Source organism: Girardinichthys multiradiatus, chromosome 4, assembly GCF_021462225.1.
Source record: "Girardinichthys multiradiatus isolate DD_20200921_A chromosome 4, DD_fGirMul_XY1, whole genome shotgun sequence".
Lineage (NCBI taxonomy): Eukaryota > Metazoa > Chordata > Actinopteri > Cyprinodontiformes > Goodeidae > Girardinichthys > Girardinichthys multiradiatus.
This window is the reverse complement of record NC_061797.1, coordinates 4591178-4614949: the sequence shown is the minus strand read 5'-3', so window position 1 is coordinate 4614949 and position 23772 is coordinate 4591178. Positions and strand designations below refer to the sequence as shown.

General features: G+C 40.9%; 1 protein-coding gene and 1 long non-coding RNA gene across 2 annotated transcripts in view; one reads left to right on the top strand and one right to left on the bottom strand.

Moving 5' to 3' along the window:
- Positions 1-16294: 16294 nt before the first annotated feature.
- Positions 16295-22401, bottom strand: LOC124867051. The gene is made up of 3 exons (XR_007037976.1): positions 21705-22401; positions 17253-17362; positions 16295-17178 (listed from the first exon to the last, which is right to left on the bottom strand). It is a non-coding gene; the product is annotated as an uncharacterized LOC124867051 (long non-coding RNA).
- Positions 21245-23772, top strand: part of cd81a (CD81 molecule a) — a 37422-nt gene continuing 34894 nt past the window's right edge. Inside the window, exon 1 of the mRNA XM_047363254.1 lies at positions 21245-21440. Coding sequence (XP_047219210.1) covers positions 21375-21440 — 66 coding nt within the window. The 5' untranslated portion in view covers positions 21245-21374. The remainder of the gene's footprint in view (positions 21441-23772) is intronic.

Genomic DNA, 23772 nt, shown 5'->3' with positions numbered 1-23772 from the left:
TAAGAGGAAAATGGCACTTTCCTGGCTATAAGTCTGGAGCATTGTCTGACAATACACATCCACTGTTTAATGAATTAACGCGTCTGCGCTGTTGCTGAGGTGTCTCGGGGGGGGGGGGTGTTATGGCCAAGGAGCGTAACTAAGCGCGCTGAAGGTGGAGCAGTCAGTCATCCCTGGTTCTATCGAGAGATACAGCGCAATCTTTACTGGGAGATCGGCTTCAAATCTGGTAGTTAAAAGTTTATTTTTAAGCAGTTACACTGAAATATTTTTAGAACACTTGTAAGGAGAAGCTGAAAAACAAATGTCGGAAAATATTTCAGGAAACGAAGAAGGTGAACATTCTGCTTCTATCGAAAGATACAACGCAATCTTCAGTAGTAAGTATTCATCTTTAAGAATTCTTTAAGTGCTTGTGAATGCTCGTTGGATAATAATAATGTTTAACTTATATTCTTTAGAACCCACGAGTGATGAGTTGGATGGTATCGTTTTTACACAGTCCAGCTATGGTAATTATTAACTGCAACAACAACATCTAGTTTAGTCAATTGGTGAATGCTATTTTGTGATTTAAAAAATAAATGAGATAAATTCTACTTACAGATTTAACAAGAGAGGTCAGCGTTTGTAACCGTCTGCCTCCGAAAAAATCAAAGTTGAGACGGAAACTTGTCTTTAAAAAAGACAATCCGATCCCAGCTAAACATGAAATAGAGGGCGAAGCCATTCATGCACCACAGTCCCCTGACCCTGCGCCGGAAAAATTAACAGCTCCGGAAGAGGAGAGTAAGTAAAAAAAAAAAAATATATATATATATATATATATTTTTTTTTTTAAGCATATGTTTTCACAAGTCTATGCGATATTGCAGACTTGTTTTAACCCCTGATAAAATATTTTACAGATATATCGAATGATTTAATCCAGAACCCAAGCCTGGATAACATTCAGCAGAACTGTAGCAGTTCAGTGCAGGAAGAGTTGGAACCGCCCGGAACCGTTCAAATACCCCGTGAACGGAGTAAGTTATAGTTATATTCAAATCTTCACAGAAACAAGATTTTTTTTTTCAAAAGACCTGCATTGTAAGGTAACTTTATTTTGTTTCACAGAATATCTTAAATTGAGGAAAAGACGGCGACTCTGTGCTTTGTATACCAGGGCAAGGCTTGTTAGAGGTTTATTGAATGGTAAGTTTAATTCTTCTTATACTCATTTACCTACTGAATTAATTCGCATATTTCATTAATTTATTTTTTTCTTTATTTTTCCAGAGGCAACGTTGATGGTGGAGCAGATTTCATCGAGACCTGGACAGCAACAGCGCAGACAGAGAGTTCCCCTATCCTTACGTGACCGTTGTAATAAAGCATAATGTTTAACACTTCTGGCAGCATGTCAGACATTGTTACTGAAACATTGCGCTGATATCAAGGTAATTTAAACTGATCCCTGGGTCTTCTTCTTCTTCTTCTGATGTTAATATGGAAAGCCAGATCACACATGCGCTGAATGAGATAAGGAATGTTGTTGCTCATCTTAATGAAATTCCTGTTAATGCTGATGTGGCAGATAACATCGGGTTAAATGCATCTCCTGCTAACAGTGAAAATGTAATAAATCAACATCTGTACGGTGACTTTTTAAGCTCATTAGAACAGGCTGTTGAAGATTTAAATAGAACACCATCTCCAACCAGCATTCAGCAAAATGAATCAGCTGACTTACAAATTCCTTCAACGTCACACGCCGCTGATCATACTGGGCAACATGGCGGCAATTTAAATCCAGAGGTTGCAGTCAACCCTGATCAGATTGAGGGAGATCATCCTGCGACTGTTGAACGTGAACGTTTTAATAACATTGAAATAAGGAGACCTTTCACCATCCCGCCTCCCTGCCCTGGTCATGTTCCTGATCTTGCTACAATCTATATAAACATCATGCGTATTATCACTGAATTAGCCGATACTGCAAGATCTTTAGCCAGACGTAACGATGTTGTGCAGCTAGAATTAGTCGGGGAAAATCTGAACCGTAACGTCACATTTACCATTAACGATGATGGGAATATGATTCTGCCTGCTTTTGAGGATTTTCTGGATGAGTTAGTACAGTCCAACGCTGAAATGCCTGCAGATAATAACCTGGAATTTGTTCTACAGGTAGTTAATGACCCTGCAGGAGGGTCAAAACGTAAGGTTAAAGGAACGTTAGACTGTGAACTGATTAATAAGAAAAAGCGTCACCTGTATATTGTAGATAATACCGGTAATCAGTTATGCTTTGCCATAAGTCTTGCACACGTCTCTGACTCTAACCTTACTGATAATCAGGCTTTAGAGCTGGGGAGGGAGTGGCAACACAGGGCTGGTTTGATGATCAGACAGCAGTAACTTTCAGCGACATTGGTAAATTTGAAAACATTCTAAAGAGAAAAATTGTAGTGTTTCACAGAACCGTTACAGACTGCAGCTCTGTGTAAATTTGAGACCAGTTTCCCTGATCGATCAAACCCTCTCTTTCTGCTGTTATTTCAAGGTCACTACTATGGGATAAAAAATCTCAAGGGTTTTATAGGATCGAGATACATCTGTGCATATTGTTACGGGAGCTATGAAAAGCCAGACACAGACCATTGTGAAGGCTATTGTCCAGTGTGTCACTCATACCAGTGTATGCGTGAAATTAACGAACCTGTCGCCTGTGCAGGTTGTCACAGAATCTGTCGTAACTCTTCTTGTTTCAGTAGACACAGGGAACCTCGCAAAAGACCTAGTGCTGACAGGCCCATGAGTGACTGTGAGTTGGTAAAACTGTGCAAGGTGTGCAAAAGGATATACATTATTCCAATCAGCAAGCAGGATAAACCACACGTGTGTAAAATGCCGTATTTGTGGTGAGAATATACCTCCTGATTTAGATGTGACGTGCGATGGTCATCTGTGTTACATTCAAACCGCCCAAGCCTGTAATCAGTTAGATGATAAACTGGTTTTTTATGATTTTGAATGCTTCATCGACGAGAACGGTGTGCACATCCCCTTTCTGGTCTGTGTTAAAACGCTGAAAGGTGAGGAATGGCATGCTTATGGATTGAATTGCACCCAAAAATTACTTCTCCATTTCAGGAGACCGATGTACAGAGGCTTTACCTTAATAGCTCATAACGCACGTGGGTATGATAGCTACCTGATTCTCACAGCTATGCTGCAGTTAGGCATTAAACCTCATCTCATCATGCAGGGAAGTAAAGTTCTCTGTTTAACCGACCCTGATTACAGGTTAAAATACATTGATAGTCTGTCCTTCATGTGTATGAAGCTTAGTGCGATGCCGAAAGCATTAGGTTTTAGTGATAAGACCAAAGGTTTTTTCCCCCACCTATTCTCGTCTGAGCAACATCTCCAGTATGTGGGGTCTTTTCCTCCTCCATCCTCCTACGCTGTAGAACGCATGAGCCTTCAAGAACAACAGGTGTTTAACAGCTGGTACAGAGAAGCGAGCAAAGGGGTCTTTGACTTTGAGAAGGAAGCTCTTCGTTATTGTAAAAATGATGTGGACATTCTTTATCAAGGTTGTGTTAAATTCAGGGATGGGTTCTTTAAGGAGACAAGTGTGGATCCGCTTAAATGCGTCACGATAGCCTCAGCCTGCATGAAGGTTTTTGTAACCAATTTCCTTCCTCCTAAAACCTTGGCCATCCCCTCACCTCTGGACTACAGGCGTGGTAGTAAGACGTTTTCCAGCACGTCCATTCAATGGCTTGGCTGGATTTCAGACAGCAGAAAAATTGACATCAAACATGCATTAAACATGGGGGAAAGGAAAATTGGTCCATATTCTGTGGATGGGTATGCAGAGATTAACGGTGTCAAAGTTGCGTTTGAATTTTACGTCTGTTTTTACCACTGCTGTAAAAAGTGTTACATGCCTCATGACAAGTGTCCGTTGAGAGGGGTCGCATTTGAACAGTTTTACGCAGCCACTGTTGAGAGAAGCTAGGTACTCCAAACTGTGTACGGTCTTCGTCTCGAGGTTATCTGGGAGCATGAGTGGACTGAAATGAAAAAATCAGACCCAGGGGTGATCAGCTTTCTTGAGAAAGTTAATGCACCCGAACCGCTATCACCCCGAGATGCTCTGTATGGTGGACGCACCTGTCCTATGAGGTTGAGGTACACAGCGGGGGCAGGTGAAACTGTACACTATGTGGATTACACATCTCTGTACCCCTATGTAAATGCTAGCTGCGTCTTTCCCCTCGGGCACCCCACCATCATTTACAAAGATTTTGATGACCCCAGCAGCTACTTTGGCCTCATCAGAGCTGTGGTCTACCCCCCACGAGGGCTCTTTTTCCCTGTTTTGCCTTACAGAACATCCCAAGGTAAACTGGTGTTTACTCTCTGCCGCACATGTGCTGAAATAAATAACCAGTCAGGTCCCTGCAGGCATAATGATGAGGACAGAGCTCTGACAGGTGTGTGGGTGAGTGTAGAGTTTTGTAAAGCGTTACAGTGTGGTTATAGCCTAGCTAAAATCACTGAAGTTTGGCATTTTGAGAAGACCAGCGACACAATCTTTAAAGGTTACATTCACTGCTTTTTAAAGGGTAAGCAGGAGGCTTCAGGCTACCCATCTGAAGCGGTGGATGAGGAGAGCAGGTCAAAGTATGTAGCAGACTACAAACTCCACCAGGGTATCCAATTAGACGCAGGCAAAATCGAGGTGAACCCTGCCAAAAGACAGGTAGCGAAACTGTGCTTAAACAGCTTTTGGGGAAAGTTTGCGCAGCGAAGTGATCTGTCTCAGACCACAGTCATCACTAACCCTGATGAGTTTTTCAGCTTCATGTTCTCGAGTAAATACAGGGTTAACTACTTCCATTTCTTCAACCCTGAAATGTGTGTAGTGCAGTGGAACTACAGCAAACGTGTCATCTCTCCCCCAAGCAAGGTAAACAATGTCTTTATTGCTGCATTCACCACCGCTTATGCGCGTTTAAAACTTCTCAGCAGCATGGAGCAATTGCAGGACAGATTGATTTATATTGACACAGACAGTTTGATTTATGTGACAAAAAGTGGTGAAACTCCTCTGGAGTTGGGGAATTATCTGGGTGATCTTACTGACGAGCTCGCAGGAGACAGCATTTTGGAGTTTGCATCAACAGGACCCAAGAGTTATGCATATCAAACCAAAAACCAGAAAAAGCTAGAGATACGTGCTAAGGGTATCACTCAGACGCATGAATGCAGCGAGAGGGTCAATTTGGACAGCATCAAAGGGCTGGTCCAGGGCTACTTACAGGGGTCAACTGAGGGTGTCATTGAAATCCCTCAGCACACGATCAGGAGGGATAAAAAGAGATTCCTCTTAAGAAATGCTGCATTTGTTAAAAGGTTTCGGTTGGTGTATGACAAGAGATGCCTTTTTTCTGACGGGACAACTCTGCCTTTCGGTTATTAGAGCATAAGAAGAAGAAGAAGAAAGATAAAATAAAAATGTTGCAATCTGCCAATTTACAGGAGGTTGATTTTGATCCTAGATTTAGAGCGCCTTTCTCATGTATGATAATAGGGCCCAGTGGTTGTGGAAAAACCTTTTTTGTAAAAAGTGTTTTGCAGAACTGTAACCATGTCATGGATGTTGTTCCAGAAAATATTGTGTGGATTTACACTTCTTTTCAACCCATGTATGCTGAATTGCAGAAGATGAATAAAAATATTACCTTTGTGGAAGGATTGCCTCATTCTTTTGAAGATGAAAACCTGTTTCCTCCTGATCAGAATCATCTGATTATTCTAGACGATGTTATCGCTCAAGCCTCATATAATGAAAACGTGATGAAGGTCTTTACCCAGTTTCGTCACCATCGTAATATGAGTGTTATGATGTTGACTCAGAATGTTTTTCATCAGGGAAAGTTCAGTCGCACTATTAGTTTGAACTGTAATTATATGGTGTTGTTTAAGAACCCGAGAGATAAGCTGCAGCTGAATATACTGGCCCGTCAAATGTTTCCATCTCAAAAGGGTCTCTTCTTGGAGAGTTTTGAAGATGCGACGAGAGAAGCTCATGGATATTTAATCATCGATTTTACGCCTACCTGCTCAGAACATTTCAGATTGAGAACAGGCATACTTCCTCACCAGTGGCCTGCTGTGTATGTGCCCAGAACAAAGTAAGTCATCATGTCTGCACGTATAAAAAGGAATGTACCATTATTCAGAGCCTTGTTTGAGGCCACCCCGCAGAAGCGCGAAGATATTCTTGCACACTGCTCTCCCAACTTTCTTCAGGCTCTGTGCGAGATTGCTCTGAATATCCTAAAAGGTAACATTAAACTATCTCCATCTCAACACCGGAAATTGAAGAAGCAAAGAAAAATCATCAGATTGTTGGGTGATAAAAAAAACGGAATAAAAACTAAACAGCTGGCTCTCAAAAGGCAACGAGGTGGTTTTATTCTCCCCATCTTAACGGCTCTTGCACCCTTGATCGGTGATCTAGTGGGTGGTATAATCAGGAGATAATGTCTCTCAGAACATCGCAGAAGATGTTTCTCATTTCCCCTCATCAATTCAAGCGTCTGACCCAGTCAGACACGTCCATCAGACAGACGGCGGAGGAGAATTTGGATGCTGAAATGAGAGCGATAATAAACGAGCCCGTTTTGACTTCTTATGAAAAAATCAAGAAATATGATGCACTTTTCCAGAGGTATCTGACTCTACTCAAGCAAGGTGTGAAAGAAGAACAGCGGGTAAGTTTAACGCTGCAGCGTGACACAGAGGTTCCTGAACATGAGCAGTCCCAAGAAAAACAAGGCCCAGGGCAGGACGAGGCCCCTAAGGATCAGGTTGTTACGGATGTACTGAAAAGCCTACCGAAGCATAACCGTAAAAATGCTGAGTACATTTTGATGAAATTATCCGAAAGAAGTGAGAGTTGGACTTCGCGAGGTGAATTTGTATATAAAGGGAATGTTGTAAAGGGGTCCCACATGATTGACTTGTTGAAAAATCTCATCCTTCCGTTTAAAAAATCTGGAGCATGGCTACCCCAAGGATGGTCAGACTTTCTACATAACTTGTCAGAGGTAAACATCCCCGTATCTTCAGTCATTAACCCTTATGCTCGTGAAGAATATAGACAGTTCAAAACAGGGGGTACATCTATTGAAAATGGGGGTACACCCCCAGCATTAGGCAGAGAAGAACAAGAAGAAGAAGGCAGATAACTCATTCTCCCCATTGGTCGAGATCCGAGCTGGAAGATCCAAAAAATGCTGATGGGAAGTCAAAAAAGTATCTTCGTAAGACGACACTACCACCCCGATGGATTACATTTTCACCATAAACCATTATAAGAAAATGAAACATGTAGCCTATTTCTTTTATTCAATAAAATATTTATTATATTATATTTTCAAGTCTAGCTTCGTTCTCTACTTCACACACTAACATATGATGTCATTACACAAATATTATATCATAAGAAAAAACAAACAATGGAAAAAAAAAAAAAAGACAATTTAAATTCCATAACAATCCAGAAACATATCCAAAGAGCATGTTCCGTGAGTATAAAATGTACAACTTTGATTAATGACACATTTCTGATATTTGTTCACAAAGTTAGATACCATTAAATCATTCTTAATCACATCTCCGGTGTATTTTGACAACACTTGCTGCAGTGATAATCCGCACGCTCTATGACATAGATAAAAAATGCAATGGTGACCGCACACAGTGGACATAGTGTTTTGAAGCTGATTATTATGATACAATATTTTTGAGGATATGTCTTCTAAAAATGTTACGATGCTTGACGGGTAGAACTCGAAATCCGGAGAGAATCCATAAGAGTCAAAAAAGCTGGATTGACCATTCTCATCCAAAGTCAGAGCTAACCAGTGTTCGCCAGGCATGTGTGAAGGATGTGTGTTCACAATAAAGTAGGCCGGCCCTGGGAATTTGTCAGCTAGCAGCGGGAGCTGGTCGCACGGCCACACACCGCAAAACAAATCTCCCAGCAGATGATGCAGTATGTTCTCAATTTCATGATTATTCATGTCTGATTAGATTAATAATAATCCACCAGCACACGCCTCTTTGAATCAATCTCTAAAATAGAGTCATAACAAGCGTAGATGATCAGCGTGGTGGTATGAGGCAACGGGTTTCTGAAACGCATTTCCAGTCTTAAATTCCCACTGGAAACTGGAGATAGAGCATCTGTGTCCTCACCCGGGTTAAGATTAAATGCGAATAGAGAGTATCCTTGATTAAATTCCTGACGTGTTATACTCAGCGGAAGATCTTTTAGATGTCGTCCTGTAGCCGTAAACAAGTTGTAATACTCTCTCACTGAATTACCTTGGTTAAAATTGGGCTGGAAGGCCTTAGCTGGAATTTGTCTGCCATCCTTACACAAAGCTAAATATTCCATATCAAAATGATTAAAGTCAAATGGATTGAGATTGCGTGTTCCTGTAAAAGCGTCATGATCCAGTAATGCAATCACCACATACTTGGGAAAGACGCCTAAGAAAAGATTCTCTTGGTTGCATACCCTTGAATTTTCAGGGATGGAATATGTTTTTACATTCACACGTGAAAGTGGATACAGAGCATTTGCTTTCATTAAAGCTGTAGTTTGACCCAGTCGTACAGCTGGAGAGACAGTAACTTTTTTGATAAAAAGAGATGCTCCTAATACCCTGAGTTTGAAAGTAGAGTCTCTTGTGGCCATGAGATAAAAGGCATCGTTGGCTCTTGTAAGTTTAATTTTGAGGTCAACAGAGTTTAAAAGAAGTCTTTCACAGAAAAATATGTCTGCATGCAAGGGGCCTAGGAGATGTACCTCCCTGGAATTTTCCGTAAAGCCTGCTCTGCTGTTAAGACCTTGGTTAGGGCCGTTAGTTGTAACAATAGAGTTCAGAGCCCCTGCAGTGTCTTTATAAAAAAGACCAGAGCTAAACTGGCTTTTTAAAGAATCCTCAGAAAAGTTTAACAATGTCTCAATCATGGCTCTATATGGATGTGTAGCGCTGGATTGTGAAATCAATCGATCTCCGAGAGTGACGTCACACTGACTGAAGATGGTGTTTAACGGGTAGTTGATGAGCCCTACAGGTGCATCATCCGGCAGGTTTGTTCCATCCTCGTTAGTAATTTTCACTCTGAGATGCAACAGTGTATCGTTGAGATCTAGATACTTTTCTCCATCTCCCGGAATGAAAAACTCGATCGGGCCTCCATCGGTGATTGCTGATAAAGGCTGGATCTCGTTGTAAATTTTATCTTCAATCGATAGCTGCGTCATCGGGGCAGAAAATAAGTCCAACTCTGCCAGCGTGCACTCTGATGATTTGTTATGTAAAAGAGCCATTATTTAAATATATCAAAACATGCGGATGACTTCCTTCCTCTTCGTTTGTCAGCTCCAACTGATCTCCTTTTTCGCGTTTGTCATTGTTTTTTAACTGTCCTTAAACGATCACCAGGGGGTCTTGTTCTGGGTCTTTTGGATAAAACCATAATTCCTGAACCTTCTTGACCTTCGGTGTGTGTAGAACCACTCATTTTACTCACGGCTCTACCGATGACATCCGAAGATGATTTGATGCAACCGTTTTAAGATGGGGTTTTGCAATAGCAAATCCTTTTTTAACCAGAGGGGATACGAAGCGGAATAATTTTGAAAATAATGATCCGATTCCGCGTCCATACATGACCGGGGCCCCATAAAACCCTGGCAGATTACCTACCGCCTGATTGACTTACATAGTAATTTACAAAGCAATTTGGATCACGTCTCAGACTTAGATGTGCCATGTTCTCTCTTGCCTGCTTGATGCAGTGTTGTAGGACCAGGGTAATATGAATGATAATCAATCAGTCTTAGAGGTTATATATATCTCTGTTTATACAAATAAAATTTATCTCAGGCTACGTTGTGATATTACCGGTTTGAAGTGTAGTCTTATGATGGTCTTACCATAGACGAAATTTACAGGAACATTTTGGTCCGATTTAATTTCTATATGGATATTTTCAATATGTCTTCTGGAAACTGGAAGGTAGTGGGCAGGGTTAAACGTCAGAGTAACCATATCACTGAAGTCGCCTTGTACTTTGACAGTCCGCAGTAAAGGCGCAAAAGTGTCGCCTACTATTTGCGGGCTGACCACGTCGCTGTAACAGTATAGGTGATAGAAACCAGCCTTTATATCTGCCGGAAAAGGAGCCAGTTTTGGTTCAGATACATGAATCCATTCCCCTGGTTTCACGCCCATCATATAAGCCAGAGTGTTGAAGAAGCGTATTTCATACGGACCGCTTGCTTGAAATGCAAATCTCTTTTGAACTTTGCTGAATTTAATGCGGATACCCGAGTTCATTATTTTGAAAAACAGTTCCATCTCTGTCTCGAGTTGAATAGCGCTGTTATAGTAGCCACTTCTGATCCTTTGCGTATTGATCTCCACATCGCCAACCTTCCTCCATTCAAAGTAGGCATCATAATCCGGTAAATTATGCCATGTATGAGGGTATGAAATCTCTACTAATGCAACCATCCATTGGCCTTCTAAATCAATATGTTGAGCTAAATTTACACGGAAACTCGAACTGGTATTATTTTTAAACACTTCCATGCTAGCATTAGAGGGAAGGGTAATGTAAAAACCGTCATCCTCTGCCTTGCGTTCCATGATGCTGTATGAATCATTAGGTTTTAGTACACACCTATTTTATACGTTTCGTAGTTCATCAAACTTGATCCAACTGTTGAATTTCTCAGGCCAATTTTTCCAGCGTACAAAAACCTGTTTGACACCCTTGACGGTGCGTTGATTTAATATTTTCTCCACTTGATACATCTTGTCCTTAAATATTTTTACTTTTTGAAGTTCCTCAGCGTAAAAAGAACCCTCAATAGGTTCTCCATCCAAATCTTTGAGTTTGTATACAGGAGGAGATCGGGGTATCCGCTCATACACTGTAAACACTTCATCCGTAAAACTCTGTTTGTATTTTTTGTCAAACACTCCACGTACCTTGGATATTCTGACAAGATCCCCCTGTTTAAACGTTGTCACTTGCAATATCTGTTGGAGGTAACATCGTACAGATTCTGAAACACTTGAAAGGCATTTTCTGAGGTCACTTCCATTGGGCTCATCTTAATGCTGGTGTGGTAGCTGTGGTTGTAGCTTCTAGTTAAATTTTGCAGGACGTCAATGTACCGCCGGGTGTTGTTGGCAGTAAAATATCTCCACATCCTTGTTTTTAACGTACGGTTAAACCTCTCAACCACAGAGGCTTTTACTTCACTTGCTGTGGCAAAATGTTCAATACCGTGCTTCTCCATTAGAAGCTTAAATTTCTTGTTAAAAAATTCTTTCCCTGCATCAGTCTGAAGTTTTTTTGGGACCTGACTTTCTTTAAAAACTGATTCAAAAGCCTTTAGCACCTCTGCAGCAGTTTTCCTCTTCAAAACACGTACATACGCCCTCTTTGAAAAGATGTCAATGACTGTTAATAAATAATTGTAACCGTCATTTTCCTTGGCCAGAGCTTGCATGTCACAGAGATCGGCTTGGAACTGTCTCAATGGTCTGGTGACAAAAACTCTGTTTCTCGGGAACTTTATTCTTGCAGGTTTATGTAGAGTATAGGTATCTTCTCCCGATAAAAAATCTTTAACTTTTTCAACCGCTACCTTCTTCCCCGTTTCATCTTGTATAACCCTCCTCAACCTTTCTAAACCCCCTAAACTTCCAGGATTTGATGGGTTGTAATATACATTTTTCATGATCCTTCTTTCAGACATCCCAGTTTTATGCTCACTCTGACGACTACTTGTTAAATAATGAATAAAACAAACACCTGAGGGTATATTTATACTTCTTTTTTTTTTTATTTTATACCCGTATTTAATAGAGAAACAGGAAAAAAAAAAAACACATTCAGATAATAAAGATCAATTCAAACATTGCAATCTTTAAAATAAAAAAAACCAAAACTGTTATATATGTATACCAGTAGAAAGTTGAGAGAGAATACAGAAAAGACAAAACAAGTCATCAATCATCTGAGATCGGATCGTAGCACTCTGAGACAGAGTTAAGCTGCTTGAGACAATCATTACCGCTCATCTTATCGTACATATCAGTGATTGCACTATGGAAGCCTTGTACCGATTTCAGTTCATATAAAACCGTCTCAGCAATCGTTTTCACTCTGAAGTCATCTGCTTGTATGCGTCGAAGTGTCAGAAGTTTCCGAATAGCAGGAAGGAGCTTGGGGTTTACGAGTCGTCGCACGATGCGTTGAAAGTTGACTTGGTAATACTCCTCCTCCAATATCTCCAGGCACTGATGCTGTCGTTGGCTCGGGTGGTTCGTAATGCACCCATAACAGGTTTTTTTGACATAGTTCAAACAGGTTATGTTGAATAAATGAAGTATTGCTGTTTTCACCGTATTGATGAGAGCGCTTGAGATCCAGCCGTCAATTTCATCACCCTGATTACTCTCCTCCTCCTCTGGTGAAGGCTGAGGGGCAGGTATCGGGTCTGGAGTTGGTGGGGAGGGTGAGTAGCTGATGGTTGCCTTGTCCTCCACGATCACCCTCTTGTCTTCACGTTGGATATCTGTGTGTACAGACTCAAACACGCATAGTGGTGAATAGAGGCCGGGTGAAGGCGGATGATACGATCTGAGGTTGTATCCTGTCGGTGTCCCTCAACTGAATAGGGACTCAATGAGCTGCGACGATGAGGCGACTGGTGAGTAGAGGTCTGGAGAAGGTGGATGATATGGCCCGGTGTTGAAGCTTTTATCATCATGATCAGGAGAGAAGACGGTCTCTTCTTGCTGGCTGTAGAGGTCCCAGTATGGTGTTTTCCCGTACGCTCCATACATTCTCAAGGTCTGCCGCCCGCCGTTATGAAGAAGAAGAGTCTGTGAGCTCGCAGTTAGACCCTGATATATAGCGCAGGAAGGTGGGAGGGTCCTCAAGAAGGGGAGTGGGTCCTCAAAAGAGGGTGGGTCCTCAAAAGAGGGTGGGCTTTAGATCCACAACAGGGAACGTCAGGATTCTTTTCACTGACATAACATCAATCCAGCAGCGTGAGTTTTTGAAAAGGTTGGAAAGACGCTGTCCAATTTCATTCATCTTCTCAACCCAAGCATCATACGGTAGAGCCAGCACAGTCTTGAATACACCGCAGTTCTGATTGAATGCCTCCAACACCAACAGATCTGAGGGTGTCGTCTGGTTATTCTTGCGTTTGCTTGCCTGAAAAGACCAGCGGCCATTTGCTGTGGTTTTTGACCCCCACACTGCACTAAAGAGAGATTCTCTCGCAGCTATTTCGACATCAGAAGGACACATTCTCATCCTTTTTGCTGGTCGAGGAGAGCTTTCATCTTCATCCTCCCTTTCGTACACTGAGACTGATTCAGGGTTATCGTTAAGGTGTGGGATTGCCAGCCGTAACACAGCCCAGTCGTTGTGGGTGAGAGTACACAGAGCCAATGATCCATTAAATACCTCGTCTTGATCCAATTGATACAGGCAGAGCTCTCCTATTTCGTACATGAAAATATACCCCTAGCTACCGCTCAGTCCATATGGTTCCAAAGACCACTCTTCCTGCAGAGTGTCGAACGGAGGCCTTTGTACCTTGCATAGGTAATATGTTGATTTCTTCGGGGCATCCATTTCACGGCGCGTATGCCTGTAGACGGTTACTGGGGTTTCACACAGAAGAGATGTACGTCTTAGCTGACCTGAGGCCTGTTTTTCATCCATTGTTTGTTGGTGAAGTTGAATCATCATCTGCAGAGTATGTTACGATAGGAATTCCGATAGGTATCTCAGACGAGGAAATAGATGATGTAGATGGTTGTTCATCATCTTGGCACATCTTGCTTTTCTCCCCGGTTTGGTGAAAAACTCTCTTAACTCTAACCATTGTTCACCTAGCGTTCTTTTCCAGCGAATGCTGCAGGTAAATTGTTGCGTTTTCCGCTAGTATTTAAAACAATCAATGAAGAACGCGCTTCTGGTTTTTAATTTGTTGATTCTAGATTCGCCCCCTAATGACAAAATCCTATTAGCGCGCTTAGTTACGCCCCTTGGCCATAACCCCCCCCCGAGACACCTCAGCAACAGCGCAGACGCGTTAATTCATTAAACAGTGGATGTGTATTGTCAGACAATGCTCCAGACTTATAGCCAGGAAAATGTCATTTTCCTCTTGATTACTTTTGACTACAGTTGGTGTGAAGACTGTCTGAGACAAGTTGTCTGCTTTAATTCAATAAACAGTGACATGTCTGAGGATTTTATAACCTTTATTTTTTATTTTTTCAGTTTCTTGTTACGTTTTACATAGACATACTGGTTACAACCTCTGGCTCCCACGTGGAATGAGGAGAAAACTGTTTTCTCTAAATCATCAAGATCTCTAAGATGAAAAAAAGAAAAGCTTAAGGTAAGTAAAATTATCATCCATTTTACCAAATGGAGTCTCTCATGATTCCAAACAAAGTCTTTTAGCTGTAGAATCCATTTCTAATTTGGAAACAGGATGCTGAGCACTCATAACATTTTTTTTTTTCAGTTCATTGGTTTCTCTGTTTTAGATCATCTCTACAACAGAAGCCAATTCATCCTTCTTTTCTAAATAGCATCTAAATAACCCCCTGTTAAAACAAAATGAATTTACAATCTGTCAGGTTCTCTCTTCTTATCAGAATTTTGTGTGATGTGCCTGCATTAAATTGAGTGACCTTTTAAAGTGGAGAAACTACATGTTTTGTTTTTAGATGTAAAAAAAAAACATCTAAAAAACATACAATTAGAAAGATTCGCTTCCTTGTAATGACAACTTCCGGTTAATGACAACATCCGATTAATGATGATATCCGGCTAATGACAACATCCGATTAATGATGATATCCGGTTATGTCACAGGAAGCCCCAGCCACCGGAAGTCCCGCCCTAGGATGTCCCAGCCACCGGAAGTCCCGCCCACCTGTCAAAATTTTCACACCTCGTTTGATTGAAGGGTGTCCTTTATGTGTGTCACAGACTTCCCACTCAGGTGCCTTGATACAGCACTCTGGGAACAGCCTATTTGTTCAGAAATTTCTTTCTGTGTCTTACCCTCTTGCTTGAGGGTGTCAATAGTGGCCTTCTGGACAGCAGTCAGGTCGGCAGTCTTACCCATGATTGGGGATTTGAGTGATGAACCAGGCTGGGAGTTTTAAAGGCCTCAGGAATCTTTTGCAGGTGTTTAGAGTTAACTTGTTGACTCAGATGATTAGGTTCATAGCTCGTTTAGAGACCCTTTTAATGATATGCTAATTTTGTGAGATAGGAATTTTGGGTTTTCATGAGCTGTATGCCAAAATCATCCGTATTAAGACAATAAAAGACCTGAAATATTTCAGTTAGTGTGCAATGAATCTAAAATATATGAATGTTAAATTTTCATCATGACATTATGGAAAATAATGAACTTTATCACAATATGCTAATTTTTTGAGAAGGACCTGTAGAGATCATGACAGCTTAAACAAATACTGGGATCCATCTACACAGAAAACATTAAATAAGCCATCAATTAATCTCCTCAATTACATTAAAAGCCCGTTTCTAGGTATATATTGGTAAAATCAGGTTGGGCCAATGTTTGTCTTTAGAACTGCTTTATTTCTTCTTGGCATAGATTCAATGGGGCGTCAGAAACATTCCTCTGAGATGTCAGTCCTTACTTACATGATAGCATAATTGCTGCAGATTTGTTTACTTTTACCAGTCTCCTGTTTCCCCATATGCCAATGGTGCTTCATTGGATTGAGATCTGGTGACTGTGGAGGCCACTTGAGTACAGTGAACTTACTGCCATGTTGACCAGTATGAGACAATTTGAAGTGATGCATTATCCTACTGGGCAACAATTGAGTAGGCTATGGTGTTTAAACAATGCTCAGTTATTACAAAGGACCCCAAACGCGCCCAACAAAAATATCCCTGACACAATAACATCTACAACATCAGCCTGAACAGATGTATGGATTTATCTGTATTTTCATGCTGTTTTGCCAACTTTTGCCCCTATTATCTGAATGCTTTAGCTGAAATCAAGTGTAGGGATGTGTGTGTGTGAGTCATATCCATCTACCCTTCCATTAATTGTTGAAGCCCACCTATCTGTCCAGGGTCGCGAGGGGACTGTTGCCTTATCCAGTTGCTATGGGTGCACCTGTCTCTTTTAGCCATTTATTATGTCATTTACACTTACCACTTTATATGCCTTTTAAAAAAAATTGTTAGGTTTTTTTGTCCAACAATTGAAGCCAAATATTTAAATACACTATAAAAACAGATCACTTTTTGAGATTAAATAGAACTAAACTTTTCCTGGTTTAGGTCAGTTAGGATTACCACAACGTTGCTAAATGCCAGAATAAAGAGAGGGATATGTTTTGTAGAACATTTTGTTTTTAATTCAAAGGTTTACAAATATTTCCGTAATATTTGGTAGAATTGCATTTTAAACCTTATAACTGGGATCAAATGTTTTGGGTAGCCTCAAGCATCTTACAAATTTTGGCCTATTTTTCCTGACTGAACTGATGTAGCTGGGTCTGATTTGTAGGCCGCCTGCTCACACAAACTCAGTGCTTTCCACAAATTTTCTATTGGACTGAGGTCGGGGTTTTATGACAGGCACTCAAAACTATTAACTTGTTGTACTGTAACACTTTTGTAGCTTATGCTTAAGGTCAGTGCTCATTTGGGAGACCCTTTTTTGACCAAGCCTAGCTTCATGGATGTTGCTTCAGTACTTCCACACGATGGTCATTTTACATGACACCATAGGTTCAGGAACTTTATTGAATACTCTGTGGAAAAGCCAGTTTTTGTAATACCTCCAAAATGTCTCCTCTATAAAGAAACTAGTTGCAAGCATAGCTCAGGTATAACTTTGAGCCATTCTTTAGCACAAAATGTCTTCAGATCTTGAAGGTTTTTCAGCTCTTTGACTAGATTGCTCTTGACTGCATGAACAGTTAGGTCTGCAGAGAGGATCATTGGGGCTGACCTTCCCTCCATCCCGAACTTGTCCAGGTCAGGAAACATCTAGGGCCAAGAAAAGGTTAGCTAACATCTCTGCATACCAACACATCCTGGACACGAAGTGTTTAGAGTTTTACCTTCAAGTCAGAGCAACAGAGCTCTATTTACAAAGCCCAGTTGGCACAGAGAGTTTCTTCCCCCAGGCGGCCTCTCTGATAAACACACTGAACAGTAGTCAGTTACTCTGCTGTGAAACAAAATAAGCATATTGGTACATATTGTTTTTTTCTTTCTTTACAAACAATCTATCAAAATGGCTGTATATACATTTACATCTTGCTCCTTTTAAACCTTTATTTCCTCTAAAGTTTATATTTATACTAAATGTCTGTATGCTGTGAAAGCTTGAAACCGAAGTTAAATACCTTGTTAGTGCACACAATCTTGGCCAATAAAGCTGATTCTAACTGACTGGGCCATTCTAACATGTTTCCTTTCTTTCTCTTAAAAAAGGAATCCCCTGGCTGTGTGTTTGACACTATTCTGTTGCTTGGAGATCTTTACTGGTTTCATCTTAGGATTTTTATCAAGAATGTTCTGGTACATTTCTCTTTTCATCCTATCTTCGGTTTTATAAACTGTCATTATTATATGTAGGATAGGCTACACCATGTGGTTCCTAGCTAAAACATTCACTGATGAATCCTGTTGAACAGGAAGGTCAGCCTCACAGTCTCCACTCTATTTCATCCCAAAAGTGTTGTTTCAAGTTGAAGTCAGGGCTCTTTGCAGACAAGTTACGTTTTTCCTCACCCAATTCACTAATTCATGTCATAACAAACTTTGCTTTGCACAGTCATGTGGAACCGAATGGACCATCTTGAAACTGTTTCCATAGTCAGAATTGTGAAATTGTCAAAAATATCTCATATGGTCCTGCAACAACAATCCTAATTTAAAACTAATTTCTAAAAAGGTGTACCCTATTTATTGATTCTAGTAAAATAATTTAACATTAATTTGGAGTCACTAGGTCACATGACTTGGAAGCAATACATTCTTTTTGTCATTCAATCTGAAATTTAGTGGTTTAAATTCAATCACTATGTTAAAGAGCACTCAGAGGTGAACTAATATTTTTCTTAGTGCCAGCAGTTGGTAAAATGGCATCAGAAAACACAGCTGAATAGAAATCAATATCGAATCTGTATGTTGTAACAACACTGCCAAAGTTCTATAGAATACAATGTAACACCCTTGTAAAACAACATACTGAAAATGTACATCCGGCCACACTGCCAAACCGCACATAGAAAGTATCAGTGATGTTCAGTCAGGGTAGGCACTGCCTACCCTTGGCAATTTGGAAAAAGTAATTTTAAACATCAAACATAGTTTTAAACATCAAAACATTTATCTGCTTGTTTTAGTTACACATGTGGCTATAGTGAAATATTGTTTGCATAACTGGTGTTTGCACCCTTTATGCCCAGGTCTCTTGTGAACTGTGAAGTGAATCAGCCAATTGTTTTTGGTAGAGTCACAGTAGTACAAGTAGGTACAACTCTGTTCTGCCTTTGGAAGTCATGTTATAGTATGGATTTGTTTGAACTGTGGAGGAGTTTTATGTGGTTAAAAAGTGTCTTTGCAAAAACTGTAAAGTACAATTAAAACGTACGCAAAAAGGCACTCTTTAACACTGCCCTGTATGCAGTCTTAGACTCGTAAGTTGCCTATAAAGTTCAATTAAAAAGCTGGGTTAGCAGCAAGATGAAAAGTCAAAGGTTTTGGTCAAGTATCACTTGAGATAAGAGGAGGGACCAACGTATGCTTAATTCTCAAAGTAAAAAAAGTTCTCTTTATGTCATGGTATCTCTGAAAAAAGACCCAAAATATTATATGTTGTTTAATAAGCATCTAAGCGTCTTTGTTTGTTGTTTAATATACAGTGCTTTGCGAAAGTATTCGGCCTCCTTGGACTTTTCAACCTCTTGCCACATTTCAGGCTTCAAACATAAAGATATAAAATTCAAATTTTTTGTAAAGAATCAACAACAAGTGGGACACAATCGTGAAATGGAATGAAATTTATTGGATGTGTCAAACCTTTTTAACATATAAAAAACTGAAAAGTGGGGCGTGCAATATTATTCGGCCTCTTTACTTTCAGTGCAGCAAACTCACTCCAGAAGTTCAGTGAGGGTCTCTGAATGATCCAATGTTGTCCCAAATGACTGATGATGATAAATAGAATCCACCTGTGTGTAATCAAGTCTCCATATAAATGCACCTGCTCTGTGATAGTCTCAGGGTTCTGTTCAAAGTGCAGAGAGCATCATGAAGACCAAGGAACACACCAGGCAGGTCTGAGATACTGTTGTGGAGAAGTTTAAAGACGGATTTGGATACAAAAAGATTTCCCAAGCTTTAAACATCCCAAGGAGCACTGTGTAAGCAATCATGTTGAAATGGAAGGAGTATCAGACCACTGCAAATCTACCAAGACCTGGCCGTCCCTCTAAACTTTCATCTTGAACAAGGAGAAGACTGATCAGAGATGCAGCCAAGAGGCCCATGATCACTCTGGATGAACTGCAGAGATCTACAGCTGAGGTGGGAGAGTCTGTCCATAGGACAACAATCAGCCGTACACTGCACAAATCTGGCCTTTATGGAAGAGTGGCAAGAAGAAAGCCATTTCTCAAAGATATCCATAAAAAGTCTAATTTAAAGTTTGCCACAAGCCACCTGGGAGACACACCAGACATGTGGAAGAAGGTGCTCTAGTCAGATGAAACCAAAATCAAACTGTTTGGCCACAATGCAAAACGATATGTTTGGTGTAAAAGCAACACAGCTCATCACCCTGAACACACCATCCCCACTGTCAAACATGGTGGTGGCAGCATCATGGTTTGGGTCTGCTTTTCGTCAGCAGGGACAGGGAAGATGGTCAAAATTGATGGGAAGATGGATGGGGCCAAATACAGGACCATTCTGGAAGAAAACCTTTTGGAGTCTGCAAGAGACCTGAGACTGGGACGGAGATTTATCTTCCAACAAGACAATGATCCAAAACATAAAGCCAAATCTACAATGGAATGGTTCACAAATAAACATATCCAGGTTTTGGAATGGCCAAGTCAAAGTCCAGACCTGAATCCAATCGAGAATCTGTGGAAAGAGCTGGAGACTGCTGTTCACGAACGCTCTCCATCCAACCTCACTGAGCTCCAGCTGTTTTGCAAGGAAGAATGGGCAAGAATTTCAGTCTCTCGATGTGCAAAACTGATAGACAAACCCCAAGGGACTTGCAGCTGTAATTGCAGCAAAGGGTGGAGCTACAAAGTATTAACGCAAGGCGGCCGAATACTTTCGCAAGGCACTGTAGTTGTTTGCCTCGTGATTTGGACAAAAAAATGGATCTGCATGCGGGAAACAAGCGAGAGGGGGACGAAAGGAAGGGAAAAAGAAAGTGCACCACAGAATAAGCAGTGCCCAAAGCGTAGGACTGTTGTATTATCCCAAACTCACTTCAGACAGTGACAACTCTAATTCAATAGCTGTCTTAAAGCCTTTGAATGGAGCCCAGGTTAACGTTGAAAACACAGTGAAAACACCATGCAGCAGAAGCTGGAGAGGCGTGCCAGCTCGAAGGGTGACACAAAACGATCCAAAAACACACCAAAAATAACAGAAAGGCGATCTTGGATTGTCCTATTAACAAATTTCTAAGTTTTATCTCTGCCCAGACACATAAGCCTTACTTGAAGAATGTTTTTTTTGTGAGCAGGATCAGCATCCTTCTGTCTGGAAAGGTAGCTCTGGTGCAAAAAACAAAAAACAAGCCTCTCTTCTTGGTTCAGAGTGCTCTAAACTGGCATTACAAACTGCTAAAAAAGTGTTTTTCAGCCATCAGAAAATCAAATGGATGTGCAATACAAAAGTCCAATGTTTTATTGGTGCAGCAGGTTATATACTGAGTGAAGGTGGGGAGGACATGGAGACATGATTAAAGTCCCCAGAGATCAGGAAAAGGGTCTGCGGATGCTGTGTGTACAGTCTGCTGGTAACAGAGTGGATGACGTCACAGGCATCTGCTACATTAGCGCGGGGGGGGGAGGAGCTGGGTGTTGCCTCGCCTCCCTCCACGAGGTTTAGTCAAGTCTGGGGTTTCCAGCGGAGGTCGAGCCTGTTATTCGCCCGCACTTTCCCGTTTCAACAACTCCGTCGCAAATTACCTGTTTTATCGGACCGCAATGGGAGTCGAAGGCTGCACCAAATGCATCAAACACGGGCTGTTTTTCTTAAATTTCATCTTCTGGGTAGGTAACCTGCTTACTGAAAACGTTGTGCGCAGGGCCTCCGCGTCCGCTTGGCTCTTTAGGTTTGTTTAGTCTGTTCGAAATAAAAAAAAACGACGCTTGTTAAGGATCCAGTGTCCCTCCGCAAATCGCCATTTTTTTATCCAAAGCTGCACATTCTTTCTTCACATGTTTGCATGTGTGTCTATTATAGGCCAGTGTTGTTTATTTAGACTAGAACACATTCCGTTAATAAAGAGAGCCGTGTGTTGGTTTGATTCTCACCAGGACTGTAGGACAGCTTCGCGCTTTTAAATGCAGAGGAGGGGTCACCCTGATTTTCTATCAGCACCAAATGGACTCCAGTAAATAATGTCTGTAGACCCGCAGTCACGAACCCACTCCCCAGATTTAGTTTCGTTTGGCCAATCGTAAAAGTTTCCACCCCGTGCTGGCCCACTATGGAACATTTGCGGGTTTTCTAGGTTGTAGGTCCTGCTGGTTCTGGAGAAAAGCTTTGTTTGGATTCCATCCTCCACCCAACTTGTGTGTGTGTGTGTGTGTGTGTGAAGGGGGATGACATGGTGGTTTCCATTTGGTGAGTCAAAGCCCAGAGTTGGGTAAATGAATCATGGAAACATCTGAGGGCTTTACATTTCTTGACTCTCCATGTGTTTGTACTTTAACATCGCCATTTTTTTAGCTCATTTTTATACTTTTCTGTTTTTTTATTCTGTGGATTATATTCAGTGGCTCACACTAAATGTATGACACCCAATTGTGAAAATAGCTGTTGTTTTTAAGACAATGACTCATTATACATTCATGGCAGCAGGTCAAGGCATTTTTAAAGCATGCCCGAATGTTACAAGCAGTTTGGCGTTGTTATTTTCCACGTCAGTCTAGCATCTCTATGCAAACAGCAAGTAATACAGAAGAATCAGTGCGTTCATACCACACTATTTACCAGGACAAAGTCTTTATGTTACCTTTTACAGTAAACACAAATGATTTTACATTTTACAAGTCACTTTTCATGAATTACTTTTACTTTACCAACTTATTACATGTTTTAGGTGTTCAACAATTGTAGCCTTAAAGGTAGAGGTAGGCTAATATATCAGCCGGTTGACGTATTTACCATTTTTCACCAAACAGAATTGGACAGCATTACCAGAACGTTATGGAGTTTGGAACCTTGGATCAAACTCCATTGATTGCTGCCAATGCTGTGTAAGGCATCTAGATGGAATCATCTGTGTCTTGTGACCTTCACCTTACTTACTGCAACTGCCTCTAACATAGCCCTTAACTTTGTGACGTTAACATGTATACCATCTGCTGCCAAATCTTGAATTGCCAGTTAACTCCAAATCAAATCTTTGGTCTGCATATGTACCAAATTATATCCAAATCAGGCTATTTCCTTGGAGTAAATAACTTGGTATTTATTTTTCATAGTGCAAGAGTTAGCATGTATTTCCAGCTGTGCATGAGCAGCTTAGTGTAGTGAGTTGTGAAAGTGTCTTGTGAAGTTTAGGCATGGATCGGTAATGAGATTCTCGCAGTGTGAAGGAACAATACCACTGTTTCAGGGTATTATCATATTAAGTCCAATATAAAAAAACATATAACAAGCTCAGGGTAACTTCACTGCACCAGACATGCATCTAGGTAACAAAGAACTTTCACCAGCTAAAGGAAGAAGTTTGAGTCTTACAACAGATGGCCGGACCCCCACAGAGCTGTGAGCTCAACTATGTGGAGTCAGTGTTCTGTCAGCCTTATTCAGTTTAATCTAAATGTGACACATTGTTATAGATTGTCATATAAACTCTCCCCACTCTATGCTTTGTAAACGGGCAGCATTTTGGAAAACAAAAACAAAACACTGAGATCCTTAAAACAGGAGAACAGACGTCATTGGAATGTGTCTTTCACTTTGAATTTTTTTTAAAGTAACAGATAAGAAAGGGTTCTATTTTCATAGGCAGAAGGTGATGTGTATATGTCATCATTCCTAACGGAAAATTAGTTGATAAGTTCTTAACGAAAGCATTTTTACAGGGTGTGGGGGTGTGTAGTCATAGTGAAGGTTTGTGTGGTCTTGTAGGAGACTTGCGGGAAAGCAAGCAGGACCCCAACCCCCAGCGTGCTCAACATTCTAGATCCCACTTCTGCAGCTGGCAGAAATAGCCTGTAGCCGGGGATCGGTGAGGAAACCTAAGCTGTGCTTTTCGACAATTATAGAGAGATAGATGTTTTTTCATTTTCACTGTTCCTCATTTCCCCTTTCTATCTTGATTTCTCATGTGTGGGAACACTAAAAGTAACTCTTCCTCTGAGGAGAAAG